At 32.7% G+C, this 13,507-nt stretch overlaps 1 protein-coding gene across 2 annotated transcripts; it reads left to right on the top strand.

Annotated features, from left to right (window-relative positions):
• Positions 1–7,121, top strand: LOC101508312 (subtilisin-like protease Glyma18g48580). 2 transcript variants are annotated; one of them, XM_004492872.4, is made up of 11 exons: positions 1–239; positions 321–430; positions 1,600–1,697; positions 3,961–4,116; positions 4,352–4,475; positions 4,577–5,123; positions 5,227–5,321; positions 5,439–5,723; positions 5,834–5,966; positions 6,062–6,278; positions 6,366–7,121. In XM_004492872.4, the coding sequence occupies exons 1-11, from the start codon at positions 150–152 to the stop codon at positions 6,905–6,907; spliced, it is 2,397 nt and encodes a 798-aa protein (XP_004492929.1). In that variant the 5' UTR covers positions 1–149; the 3' UTR covers positions 6,908–7,121. The 2 variants fall into 2 exon arrangements, with proteins under 2 accessions (XP_004492929.1, XP_027188432.1); XM_027332631.2 differs by lacking the exons at positions 1–239; positions 321–430; positions 1,600–1,697 and adding exons at positions 2,168–2,290; positions 3,388–3,485.
• The last annotated feature ends 6,386 nt before the right edge of the window (positions 7,122–13,507 follow it).

Here is a 13,507-nt window from a genome sequence, read left to right as displayed (position 1 = left end):
AGTTGTGTGAGTGTCGAGCATTTTCCATGAACATGTTGAGAGCAAACAAAAAAACACATAATTAGTCACACAAAGAGAGAGAAGCTCTATATATTGTAGGGTACTAGATATTCAGTTCTAGAAGTGAAGACTAATTATACTTGAAACAAATGGGTGGCTCCCTATTTTCTCTTCACATTATGGTTTCATTATTTTTCTTTTTCATGTTCTTGTTGGAAGCCGTCCATGGAACCAAAAAGGTAGGCTTGTTTTTGTTTGCTTAGTCACTTATGTTCCCATCATTTTTGACATTTCACCAACCGTTGATCTTGTTGTGACAGTGTTATATTGTATACTTGGGAGCACATTCTCATGGTCCCCGCCCTACATCTTTTGAACTTGAAATTGCTACCAATTCTCATTATGATTTACTAAGTTCAACCCTTGGAAGGTATATAATGATGATCATATAGTTCTATTTTGTTATTGTTAGTGTAAATTACATTACTATATATCATCTTTAATAATTAAGAAATATATATGTTTTTTTTTTTTGTGAACACTCAGACAATTGTATAGTAGACTTTATTACAATCATATTTATGTATTTATTATTGGTTATTGACTTGTGTACTTTAAAAAGTTAAAACCATATCTTTTATGAACATTCTGACATGGAAATAAACGATGGATACATGTATTATTTGGAATATTTTCGATGTATATTTTTATTTTAAAAGAATTAATTAATATATTATTTGGAATATTTTTTATGTATATTTTTATTTTAAAAAAATTAATTAATATATTTTATATTGAAAATTATATATTAAAATACTCTATTTCTTTTGACTTTAAGATATTGCATTATTGTCATGCGATTATTTAAAGGATTATTTTTTTGTTTTTTTTTTTTTTGTAATAAGAGGTCACATTCTTGGGATGCTTACCATCTATAAGATTTAAAAAAAATATAAATTGCAGTTAAAAAATAAAAATATTTAAAAAAATTAAATTATATGAATAAAATAAAACAAAAAATATTTATCAAAGTTATTGCAGTTGAATAGATGTGCCAAAATATAAATCTATATTATTTTAATAACTCCCTCCTATTTTAACAACTCCCTTCTATTTTCCTGATAAAGTAGTAACTTAATTTTATTTTGTTAACAACTTTCTCTTATTTTTTTCTTTGGATCTAATAAATAAAAAATAATAATAAAAAAAAAAAAATAATATTTTAGCACATCTAACCATATCAACTTTGATGTATTTTTTATTAGATGTATTTTGTTTGATTTTATTAATATAATTTTGTTTTTAAAATATTTTTATTTATTTATTAAATTAATAATGATTTATTTGTTAAAATAAAAAATAAAATATATAAAAAAATAGGGATATACATGAACTAATTCCGCATTATTTTAGGGCTTGGAGAAAGCGAAAGTAGCAATGATTTACTCATATAACATTCTGCAATTATTTATTGATTCTTAACTTGTTTATTTTAAAAAGTTAAAGCCATACACTACGAAAAAGGTTCTGACATGAGAATATTTTTTTATGAACATTGTGACGTGAGAATAAATGATGGATAGATGCATTATTTTACAGCTTGGAGAAAGCGAAAAGAGCAATGATCTACTCATATAACAAACACATCAACGGCTTTTCTGCGTTACTTGAAGAGGAAGAAGCTGCAGATATTGCAAGTGAGCATTCTTTAATAGTGACTAGAAAACAAAAAATTGATTTAATGACTAAAATTATTTTTGAAACAAAAACAAAAAACTTTTCTAATTACCCAATCACTAATTATTATAGTAAAATTATAAATAACAAATTATATTTTTCTGCCCAAATTTACATCACTAATTTAATTTCTTTTAGCAAGCTCTCATTAACATCTTTCAATTAGTATTTTTTTTTTTGTGTGTGTGACTAAATTAGCGTTTTTTATTTGTCATGGTTAATACCACCGTAACCTGAGATATAATAATATTGATATTTGTAGTTTTAGTTGGAAAAAGACGCAAGCACAACTAAATTAGTGATTTTAATTTCTGTAAAAAAAGAGTGCTGTCTACACATTTTTGTCATTAATCTTACTATTGTGTCCAATTAAAGACCTAAATTAAAATTTGGTTCAAATTAGTTGACACATGCAACACCAACCGTTGATCTTGTTGTGACAGTGTTATATTGTATACTTGGGAGCACATTCTCATGGTCCCCGCCCTACATCTTTTGAACTTGAAATTGCTACCAATTCTCATTATGATTTACTAAGTTCAACCCTTGGAAGGTATATAATGATGATCATATAGTTCTATTTTGTTATTGTTAGTGTAAATTACATTACTATATATCATCTTTAATAATTAAGAAATATATATGTTTTTTTTTGTGAACACTCAGACAATTGTATAGTAGACTTTATTACAATCATATTTATGTATTTATTATTGGTTATTGACTTGTGTACTTTAAAAAGTTAAAACCATATCTTTTATGAACATTCTGACATGGAAATAAACGATTTAGAATATTTTCGATGTATATTTTTATTTTAAAAAAATTAATTAATATATTTTATATTGAAAATTATATATTAAAATACTCTATTTCTTTTGACTTTAAGATATTGCATTATTGTCATGCGATTATTTAAAGGATTATTTTTTTGTTTTTTTTTTTTTTGTAATAAGAGGTCACATTCTTGGGATGCTTACCATCTATAAGATTTAAAAAAAATATAAATTGCAGTTAAAAAATAAAAATATTTAAAAAAATTAAATTATATGAATAAAATAAAACAAAAAATATTTATCAAAGTTATTGCAGTTGAATAGATGTGCCAAAATATAAATCTATATTATTTTAATAACTCCCTCCTATTTTAACAACTCCCTTCTATTTTCCTGATAAAGTAGTAACTTAATTTTATTTTGTTAACAATTTTCTCTTATTTTTTTCTTTGGATCTAATAAATAAAAAATAATAATAAAAAAAAAAAAATAATATTTTAGCACATCTAACCATATCAACTTTGATGTATTTTTTATTAGATGTATTTTGTTTGATTTTATTAATATAATTTTGTTTTTAAAATATTTTTATTTATTTATTAAATTAATAATGATTTATTTGTTAAAATAAAAAATAAAATATATAAAAAAATAGGGATATACATGAACTAATTCCGCATTATTTTAGGGCTTGGAGAAAGCGAAAGTAGCAATGATTTACTCATATAACATTCTGCAATTATTTATTGATTCTTAACTTGTTTATTTTAAAAAGTTAAAGCCATACACTACGAAAAAGGTTCTGACATGAGAATATTTTTTTATGAACATTGTGACGTGAGAATAAATGATGGATAGATGCATTATTTTACAGCTTGGAGAAAGCGAAAAGAGCAATGATCTACTCATATAACAAACACATCAACGGCTTTTCTGCGTTACTTGAAGAGGAAGAAGCTGCAGATATTGCAAGTGAGCATTCTTTAATAGTGACTAGAAAACAAAAAATTGATTTAATGACTAAAATTATTTTTGAAACAAAAACAAAAAACTTTTCTAATTACCCAATCACTAATTATTATAGTAAAATTATAAATAACAAATTATATTTTTCTGCCCAAATTTACATCACTAATTTAATTTCTTTTAGCAAGCTCTCATTAACATCTTTCAATTAGTATTTTTTTTTTTGTGTGTGTGACTAAATTAGCGTTTTTTATTTGTCATGGTTAATACCACCGTAACCTGAGATATAATAATATTGATATTTGTAGTTTTAGTTGGAAAAAGACGCAAGCACAACTAAATTAGTGATTTTAATTTCTGTAAAAAAAGAGTGCTGTCTACACATTTTTGTCATTAATCTTACTATTGTGTCCAATTAAAGACCTAAATTAAAATTTGGTTCAAATTAGTTGACACATGCAATAATGTTTTCATTGTGCAGAAAATCGAAATGTAGTGTCCGTGTTCTTGAGCAAATCTCACAAACTGCAAACTACACGTTCATGGGAATTTCTTGGACTGCACAGAAATGGTAAGAACACTGCATGGCAAAAGGGGAGATTTGGTGAAAATTCAATTATCGCAAACATTGACACGGGTAAGCTTTTTTTATTTATTTATAATTTTTCTGCACTTTATATATTTCTACTGGTTCTAACTTCCATTTCTCTCATTATATTAGTAACAAAAAACTTCCAATGATTATAGTTTAATTAAATATTGTAATTAATATGCATTTTTAAAAAGGAAATGCTTGTTTTAAAAGATTAGTCTCGTTTGTGTCAAAATAACATATTCAGAATTTGTTATGTTTTTTTTCCACACTTGAATAGGTGTTTGGCCAGAATCGAAGAGCTTCAGCGACAAAGGATATGGCCCAATCCCATCAAAATGGCGTGGGGGAAAAGCATGTCAAATTAGACAATTCGGCAAATTGAAGAAAAATCCTTGCAACAGGTTCTTTTTCTCTCTTAGTTTACAACCTCTTTTTAGTGGAATCTTTAGTTTACAACTTTTTACTTGACATGAGCCTTTATTCTATGCTATATATTAAACAGGAAGCTAATTGGAGCAAGATTCTTCAGCAATGCTTTTGAAGCATATTATGGCAAGCTTCAGCCATCACTACTTACAGCACGCGACTTTGTAGGCCACGGTACTCACACTCTATCAACAGCTGGTGGAAACTTTGTTCCAGGTGCAAGCATTTTTGGCATTGGCAATGGCACTGTTAAAGGAGGTTCACCAAGAGCTAGAGTTGCAACCTACAAAGTGTGTTGGTCTCTAACAGATGTTGCAGACTGTTTTGGTGCTGATGTATTAGCTGCTATTGACCAAGCCATTAGTGATGGTGTTGATATTATATCACTTTCAGCTGCAGGCCAATATCTTGTTCGACCAGAAGATATTTTTACCGACGAGGTTTCAATAGGTGCATTTCATGCACTTTCTAGAAATATATTGTTAGTTGCTTCTGCAGGGAATGACGGACCAACACTGGGAAGCGTTGTGAATGTAGCTCCATGGGTATTCACAATTGCTGCTAGTACATTAGACAGAGACTTCAGCAGTACTGTAACTTTTGGTAACAATCAACAAATTACGGTATAAGTCATCCTGGTTCTTCTTCTTCTTCTTCTTCTTCTTCTTTTTCTTATTAACTTAATAATGAAATTTGAAATTATTGTTTTCTATTTACTATTATTAGGGAGCCAGTCTTTTTGTAAACTTGCCACCAAACCAGGCCTTTTCTTTAATTCTTTCTACAGATGCTAAATTTGCCAATGCAAGCACTCGAGATGCGTAAGTACAAATCTCAAATGTTTTACTTTAAAATTTAAAATAATGTAGTTCTTATTATTAATTGAATGAGGTTTCTTACACTCTTTTTCTTATGTGTGTATATATATATTGCTGCAGCCTACTTTGTAGACCCGGAACACTAGATCCTTCAAAAGTGAAGGGGAAAATCGTGTCATGCCTACGAGAAGGAAATATAAAGTCAGTTGCTGAGGGTCAGGAGGCTAAATCTGCAGGCTCAAAGGGACTGCTTTTGGGCAATCGGCGACCACAAGGGAGAACAACACTTTCTGAACCTCATGTTTTGTCTTGTGTGAGTCACGCATGGGAGGAAAAACCTAAGAAGACTCCTGCTGCACCAGAACGTTCAGGGTCACATGCACCAATTTCCGACATAACTTCCATGTGATTTCCCCCCCCCCCTGAAACACACATATACCCTTTCAAAGTTGTTACATTTGTAGATATGTTACAAATGAAAGGCTCCAACCATAAAAGTTATATTTATATTGCAGGGACTCTAAAATAACTTCGGGTACTACAATAAGGTTTTCAAGACCAAAAACATTCTATGGAAGAAAACCAGCTCCAGTAATGGCTTCATTCTCATCTAGAGGACCGAATAAGATTCAGCCATCAATACTCAAGGTATGATTTCACTTGGACACGTTATCAACTAGGTACAGAACTAATTTTTCTTTACTTTTCACAACGGGATTTTAATTTGCTTTCTTTTTTCCCAGCCTGATGTAACTGCACCAGGTGTCAACATACTTGCTGCCTATTCACTATTTGCAAGTGCATCCAACTTACTATCAGACAACCGTCGAGGTTTTCCATTCAATGTACTACAAGGAACTTCTATGTCTTGCCCTCATGTTGCTGGCATTGCAGGACTTATCAAAACACTGCATCCTAATTGGAGTCCGGCAGCTATTAAATCAGCTATCATGACCACTGGTACACACGCAGTCACACACACAAATGATACATATACTTTTTACTAACCATGAGATTTCTAACTTATTCAATTATGTATCGTTTCAGCAACCACACAAGATAACACAAACCGGCCAATTCAGGATGCATCTGAAAAAACACTAGCAACTCCGTTTGCTTATGGTGCAGGGCATGTTCAGCCCAACCTTGCAATAGATCCTGGACTTGTTTACGATTTAGGCCTTAAGGATTACTTGAACTTTCTATGTGCTTACGGATATAACCAACAACTCATTTCCGCACTTAATTTCAACGGTACATTTATTTGCTCGGGATCTCACAGCATAACAGACTTGAACTACCCTTCAATCACATTACCAAATCTTGGGTTAAATGTCGTTAATGTCACTCGCACAGTTACCAATGTTGGGCCACCAAGCACATACATAGCAAAAGCCCAATTGCCTGGATATAAAATTGTGGTTGTACCAAACTCCTTGAGTTTCAAGAAAACTGGTGAAAAGAAGACATTCCAAGTTATTGTGCAGGCAACAAGTGTGACTCCAAGGAGGAAATACCAATTTGGGGATTTGCAATGGACAGATGGAAAACACATTGTTAGGAGTCCTATCACAGTTCAGCGCAAATAAACAATCTCTTCCAAACCTGTTCTAAACTTGTTCTGTCAGATATTACAATGTGGGATACACATGCAGATGTATTTGTGTATTAGGATTTCATGTTATCTTCAATAGGCTGTGTGCCTTTTGTTATTTTGTCCTTCTTTGATTGTCTATGATTTGTAATGTAGTGTGTTTTGTAATCATCATTATGAATAAATGGCAGTGCAACATCTTTATCTTATCTTCTTTATGTCTTCAGATGTGACTGCAGTAGCTTTCATTCACTAATTGTTTTTCTCCAATTTTTTCTTCATATCTCATTGTTTTTCTCAAAATTTTAGTTAGTCAGACTATTATAGAATGACTCTTATTTATGTAGTTGTTATGGGGTAGAAGTGTCAATTCAAGAGTTAATGGTCTAACTTTATTGAACTTTTTGTACTCGTTGCAATTCTTGTCCTGAATTAATTATGCATATACTTCACGACTGTGAATTAGTGTTTGAATTTTGGAATAACATCATAAATTCGGCTCAGTGGAGTCGTTTCTTCAACTTGGGTGTGAATGCTTGGTTGAAGTAGAATTTCTCTAATGATATTGAAGAAAATAAAAGGCAAAATACTGTCATATTTTATTACTACAGCCCTAGGCTAATTATATAGGAAAAGAAATTACAATTGTAATAATAATAGAATAATAAAATAAAAATAAACATAGTAATATAAAATAAAAGAGAATTAAATCTGATTTCTCTTTATTTTTCTACACCTCCCCTCAAGTTGGTGAATAGATATCTGTCATGTCTAACTTGGCTATAAGTCGCTCAAAATTGGGTCTTGCCAAACCTTTTGTCAAGATATGAGCAGTTTGCTGATTGGAAGTCAAAAATGGCATATAATTCCAGCATCAATTTTTTCTTTTCTGAAATAACGGTCAATCTCAATGTGTTTGGTTCTATCATGTTGTATAGGGTTGTGAGTTATACTTATTGCTGCTTTGCTATCACAGAACAATTTTAAGGGTGAGCCAACTTTCATTTTCAGTTCTTCTAAGAGTTTACGAATCCATAAAAGTTCACAGATTCCTTGAACCATTGTTCTGAATTCAGCTTCTGCACTGCTTCGAGCAACAACCCCTTGTTTCTTACTTCTCCAAGTAACTAAATTTCCCTAAACATAGGCACAATATCCAGTGGTGGATTTTTATCAGTAATTGATCATGTCCAATCAACATCTGTAAATATAGATACTTCTTTGTCATTAGTTTTCTTGAAGCACAAACCATTTCCAAGATTGGATTTCAAGTACCTTAAGATCCGATAAATTGGCTCCAAGTGTTCTTCATATGGAGAATGCATGAATTGGCTTACAACACTCACATAGAAAGCGATGTCAGGTCTAGTGTGGGCTAAATAAATAAGTTTGTCGACTAACCTCTGGTATCTTCCAATCTCAACAAGAACACTACCTTTCTCCCAAAGTTTAGCACTTAGTTCCATAGGAGTACTTGCTGGTCTACACCCACTTATCCCAGTTTCTTCCAAGAGATCTAGGATGTATTTTCTTTGAGAAATAACAATTCCCTTCTTTGAGAGAGCAACTTCCATACCAAGAAAATATTTAAGCGCACCTAAATATTTGATCTCAAATTCTTTTGTCAAATTTTTCTTCAATCTTTCCATCTCAACAATATCATCTTCTGTGAGAATAATATCATCTACATATACAATTAGAATTGCAATTTTACCAACATTAGAGAACTTCATGAACATAGTATGGTCTTATTGTCCCTGCATATATCCTTGCCTATTGATCGACCGAGTGAATTTTTCAAACCAAGCCCTTGGGGATTGCTTGAGACCATAAAGGGATTTTTGTAATTTGCACACATTTGGACTAAATTTATCTTCAAAGCCAGATGGACTATCCATGTATACTTCCTCCTTCAAATCACCATTCAGAAAAGCATTCTTTACATCAAGTTGGTTAAGAGACCAATCTAAATTCACTACCAAGGACAAGAGAACTCTAATAATGTTTAATTTGGCAATAGAGGCAAAAATCTCTGAGTAATCAATGTCATATGTTTGAGTAAATCCTTTAGCAACTAAGCGTGCCTTGTATTTTTCAACTATGTTATCAGAACTATATTTCACAATAAATACCCATTTACAGCCAACAATATTATTTCCTGTAGGTAACATCATGACTCTCCAAGTTGGATTCTTCCCAAGAGCTCTCATCTCCTTAAGAACAGCTTCCTTCCACTTTGGAATTTTTAGAGTCTCATGTATATTTTTTGGAAATTCTACAGCAGACAACTTAGAGGTAAATGCAGCAAATGAAGAAGACAATTTTGAGTATGACACATAATTAGACAAATGATATTTAGTGCATGATCTAACAGGTTTTCTAATTGCAATAGGAAGGTATTTATCAGGATACTCGACATGACTCTTAAGAATAAAAGAAGACTTACCTGTATCAAGATATTGTGTTGGATTATCTATTGGTTCGAAATCTTGGAAGGGTCGGAGAATGGGTCATTCATTTTTCTGTTTATGATTTCTTTTTTCAAAGACATTGCCCTTCAATGTAGGGTCGATTGTAATAAACATGTTTTGTGTCTCTTTATCTGAGTCATTATGTTGTGGCATTTTAGGTGGTCCTTCATTATTATTGAGATCAAGAATTTGATCATTGTGATTTAGATTTGAAATTGTCGCCCCCAAATCTGTCGAAACCTGTTGGGAAAAACCAGAGATAATTAGCGATAATTATCTCAATAATGCGAAATATTTTTTCCCCCACCTATGCAGATAAATGGCCAAACAGAAAATACATTTCCAAGAGCAATAATAATTGGCAGAAAATTAAATATGAGACAAACACAATTTTAACGTGGAAAACTTCCCTCAAATTGAGAGAATAAAAACCACGGGACCTAGTACAGTAAAAACTTCCACTATAATAATTAATGGGTACACCAAGAGTCTTCTTAATAACAATAAGGAATATCAATCAACAATAACAACCCTGTAACAACCTTATAACAACCTTCCACTGAAGTGGGTATGCCAAAGTAACTCTCAGAGAAGATAAAACTACTCAAATTATATATTAAAATAACAAACTCAGTGTTAGGAATAACATACTAAATTTGTAGATCAAACGGAGCAAGTTTGCTACACACATATTACCACCACTGGAACCAAACCCTTATTTTTCTTCTCTGGCAACCGTTCTTCTTCCGTTGTCTGTTTTGTATGTCTCTTAGGGATTTCTTTTTCTTTTTATTTCAATAATAATAATAATAATAATAATAATAATAATAATAATAATAGTAAAATTGGTGGGTTCCACTTGGGGAGTGAGCCCACCCAACAAATCTCCCCCTCACGACTCAAGTGGGAAGGTACTGTTCAACTATGCCAGCTTTCTTTCTGCAACATATCATCTTCGACACAGGCAAGGTCTTCGTCATCATATCTGAACCATTCTCATCAGTATGAATCTTCTCAATTAAAAATGACTTCATTTCTAGTGCATCTCGTATCCAATGATATCGCACTTCAATATGCTTCGACTTTGCATGAAAAGTCGAATTCTTGCTGAGATGGATCGCACTATGATTGTCACAGAATAACACAAACTTGTCTTGCTTGAGGCCTAACTCATGTAGGAATTTCTTCATCCACAAGAGTTATTTGGAAGCTTCAGTTGCTGCAATGTACTCAACTTCAGTAGTAGATAAAGCAACACACTTTTGTAGTCTTGATTGCCAAGACACAGCTCCCCTGCAAACGTCATCATATAACCAGAAGTAGATTTTCTAGAATCAAGATCACCTGCCATATTTGCATCTGTGTAGCCATCCAACACAGGTTCACCACCTCTATAGCATAAACACACTTTGGAAGTGCCTCTAAGGTATCTGAAAATCCACTTCACTGCTTGCCAATGATCTTTACCAGGATTAGAGAGAAATCGACTAACAACTCCAACTGCATGGGCAATATCTGACCTTGTGCATACCATAACATACATTAAACTACCAATTGCGGATGCATAAGGAACTTTCTTCATCTCTTCTTTGTCTTTCTCACTTGTAGGACACTTATCAAAATTCAATTTAAAATGAGTAGCAAGTGGAGTACTAACAGATTTGCAATTTCTCATGTTAAACCTCTCTAACAGCTTCTCAATATAATTGTGTTGAGACAACCACAATTTATTATTCTTTCTGTCACAAGTGATTCTCATACCCAGAATTTGCTTTGCAGAACCTAAGTCTTTCATTGCAAAAGACTTGTTCAAATCTTTCTTTAAAGATTGAATCTTCTTAGTGTCATGACCAACAATCAACATGTCATCCACATATAACAAGAGAATAATATAATCACCATCAGAGATGTTCTTGACAAACACACGATGGTCAGAAGTAGTTTTACCATACCCATGTTTCTCCATGAAAGAATCAAATTTCTTGTACCATTATCGAGGTGCTTGCTTGAGCCTATACAAACTTTTCTTTAATTTGCACACAAGATGCTCTTTACCTTTGACTTCGAAACCCTCTGGTTGCTCCATATAGATCTCTTCCTCCAAATCACCATGAAGGAATGCAGTTTTCACATCAAGTTGTTCAACTTCTAGGTTCAAACTAGCTGCTAACCCAAGCACAACTCGGATAGAGGACATCTTCACCACAGGTGAAAAAATTTCATCAAAGTCAATACCTTTTCTCTGATTAAAACCTTTCACAACCAATCTTGCTTTGTATCTTGGTTGAGAACTATTCTCTTCTGCCTTTATCTTGTATACCCATTTGTTCTTGAGTGCTTTTCTACCATTAGACAACTTTACCAAATCAAATGTGTGATTCTCATGCAAGGAATTCATCTCTTCTTGCATGGCCTTTAACCACTTTTCTTTATCAACATTTGTAATAGCTTCTTGATAATAATCTGGCTTTCCACTATTAGTGATCATCACATACTCATGTGGAGGATATCTTTGAGAAGGTTGACGTTCTCTAGTAGATCTTCTCAACTCAAACTCGGCTGGTGGCTCAACTGGAACATGCTCATCATGGTGAGGCACATGATCATCAGTTACATTCTCATTATCTACCTGTATATCTCCCCCATCAACAAAGGTTTCTGCAGGGGGCTTAGGCGCAACATTTTCAATGTAACTTCTGGAATTTGGTTTTTGTTTTTCAGTTTTATCAAAATCTTCAATAGTCTGGTCTTCAAGAAATATCACATCTCGGCTTCTGATAATTTTCTTGTCAACCGGATCCCACAATCTATAACCAAATTCTTCATCACCATAACCGACGAATATACACTGTTTGGATTTACTATCAAGGTTGGACCTCTCATCTCTTGGAACGTGAACAAAACATCTGCAGCCAAAAACTCTCAAATGACGGTAAGAGACATCTTTCCCTGTCCACACTCTATTTGGAACATCACCATCAAGTGGAATAGAAGGAGAAAGATTGATCAAATCCACTGCAGTTTTCATTGCTTCACCCCAAAAGGATTTCGATAATTTTGCATGAGAGAGCATACATTTGATTTTGTCATTAATCGTACGATTCATTCTCTCTGCAACACCATTATATTGAGGTGTCTTTGGAACTATTTTCTCAAATCTGATTCCATGTTCTCTACAATACTCTTCAAATGGACCTCTGTGTTCGCCAGCGTTATCTGATCGAACACATTTCAATTTCCTTCCCTTTTCTCTTTCAACACTTGCATGAAAGTGCTTGAAGACTCCAAATACCTGGTCTTTAGATTTCAAAGGAAATGCCCACACTTTTCTAGAGTGGTCGTCAATAAAAGTAACAAAATATGATGCACCACCAAGAGATTTACTATCCATCATACAAACATCAGTATGAACTAAATCAAGGATATTTTTCCTTCTATGAGGACCAGTATTCTGAAAAGAAACTCTATGTTGTTTTCCAGCAAAACAATGAGTGCAAGTTTTTAGAGACGTACCTTTCACAGGAAAAAAGTTTTTCTTCGCAAGTATGTTGAGTCATTTCTCACTCAAGTGGTCGAGGCGCATATGCCATAAATCAGAAGATGCATCTTCAATTGCATTCACTTTTTCCTTGCATAACTTCGTAGGCATCCTATAGAGAGAAGTGAAACTTTGCTCCTTTGCAACTACTAGGGACCCTTTGGTGATTTTACATATACCACCACCATCAAAGTAAGTGTGGTAACCCTCAATATCCAATGCTTTCACCGAAATCAAATTGAGACAAATATCAGGTACATGTCTAACATTCTTCAATTAAAGCTTGCAACCAATCCCAGTTTCAACCCAAACATCTCCCATACCGATAATTTTACATACTCCTTCATCTCTCATTTTTACCATGCCAAAATCACCAGTACTGTAAGATGATAAGAAATCACGCATAGGAGTAACATGATATGAGGCACCCGAATCAATAATCCAAGATGAATCCTGACATGCAAGGTTTATGGAATTATCATCACAAACAATGTAGACATTATTAACAGATGCAACTGATGTTGTATCTTTATCATTTTTCTTCTCTTTGTCTTCATCTCTTTCCTTTGATTGATCTCTCTTAAGG

This window comes from Cicer arietinum, chromosome 3, assembly GCF_000331145.2.
Source record: "Cicer arietinum cultivar CDC Frontier isolate Library 1 chromosome 3, Cicar.CDCFrontier_v2.0, whole genome shotgun sequence".
NCBI classification, from domain to species: Eukaryota; Viridiplantae; Streptophyta; class Magnoliopsida; order Fabales; family Fabaceae; genus Cicer; species Cicer arietinum.
This window is presented reverse-complemented; position numbering and strand designations above follow the sequence as displayed.

Coding starts and splice junctions, on each gene's coding strand:
- LOC101508312 (XM_004492872.4), top strand. CDS start 150: ATGGGTGGCTCCCTATTTTCTCTTCACATTATGGTTTCATTATTTTTC. Junction 5,124..5,226: donor GTAACAATCAACAAATTACG/GTATAAGTCATC, acceptor TACTATTATTAG/GGAGCCAGTCTTTTTGTAAA. Junction 5,967..6,061: donor TTCAGCCATCAATACTCAAG/GTATGATTTCAC, acceptor CTTTTTTCCCAG/CCTGATGTAACTGCACCAGG.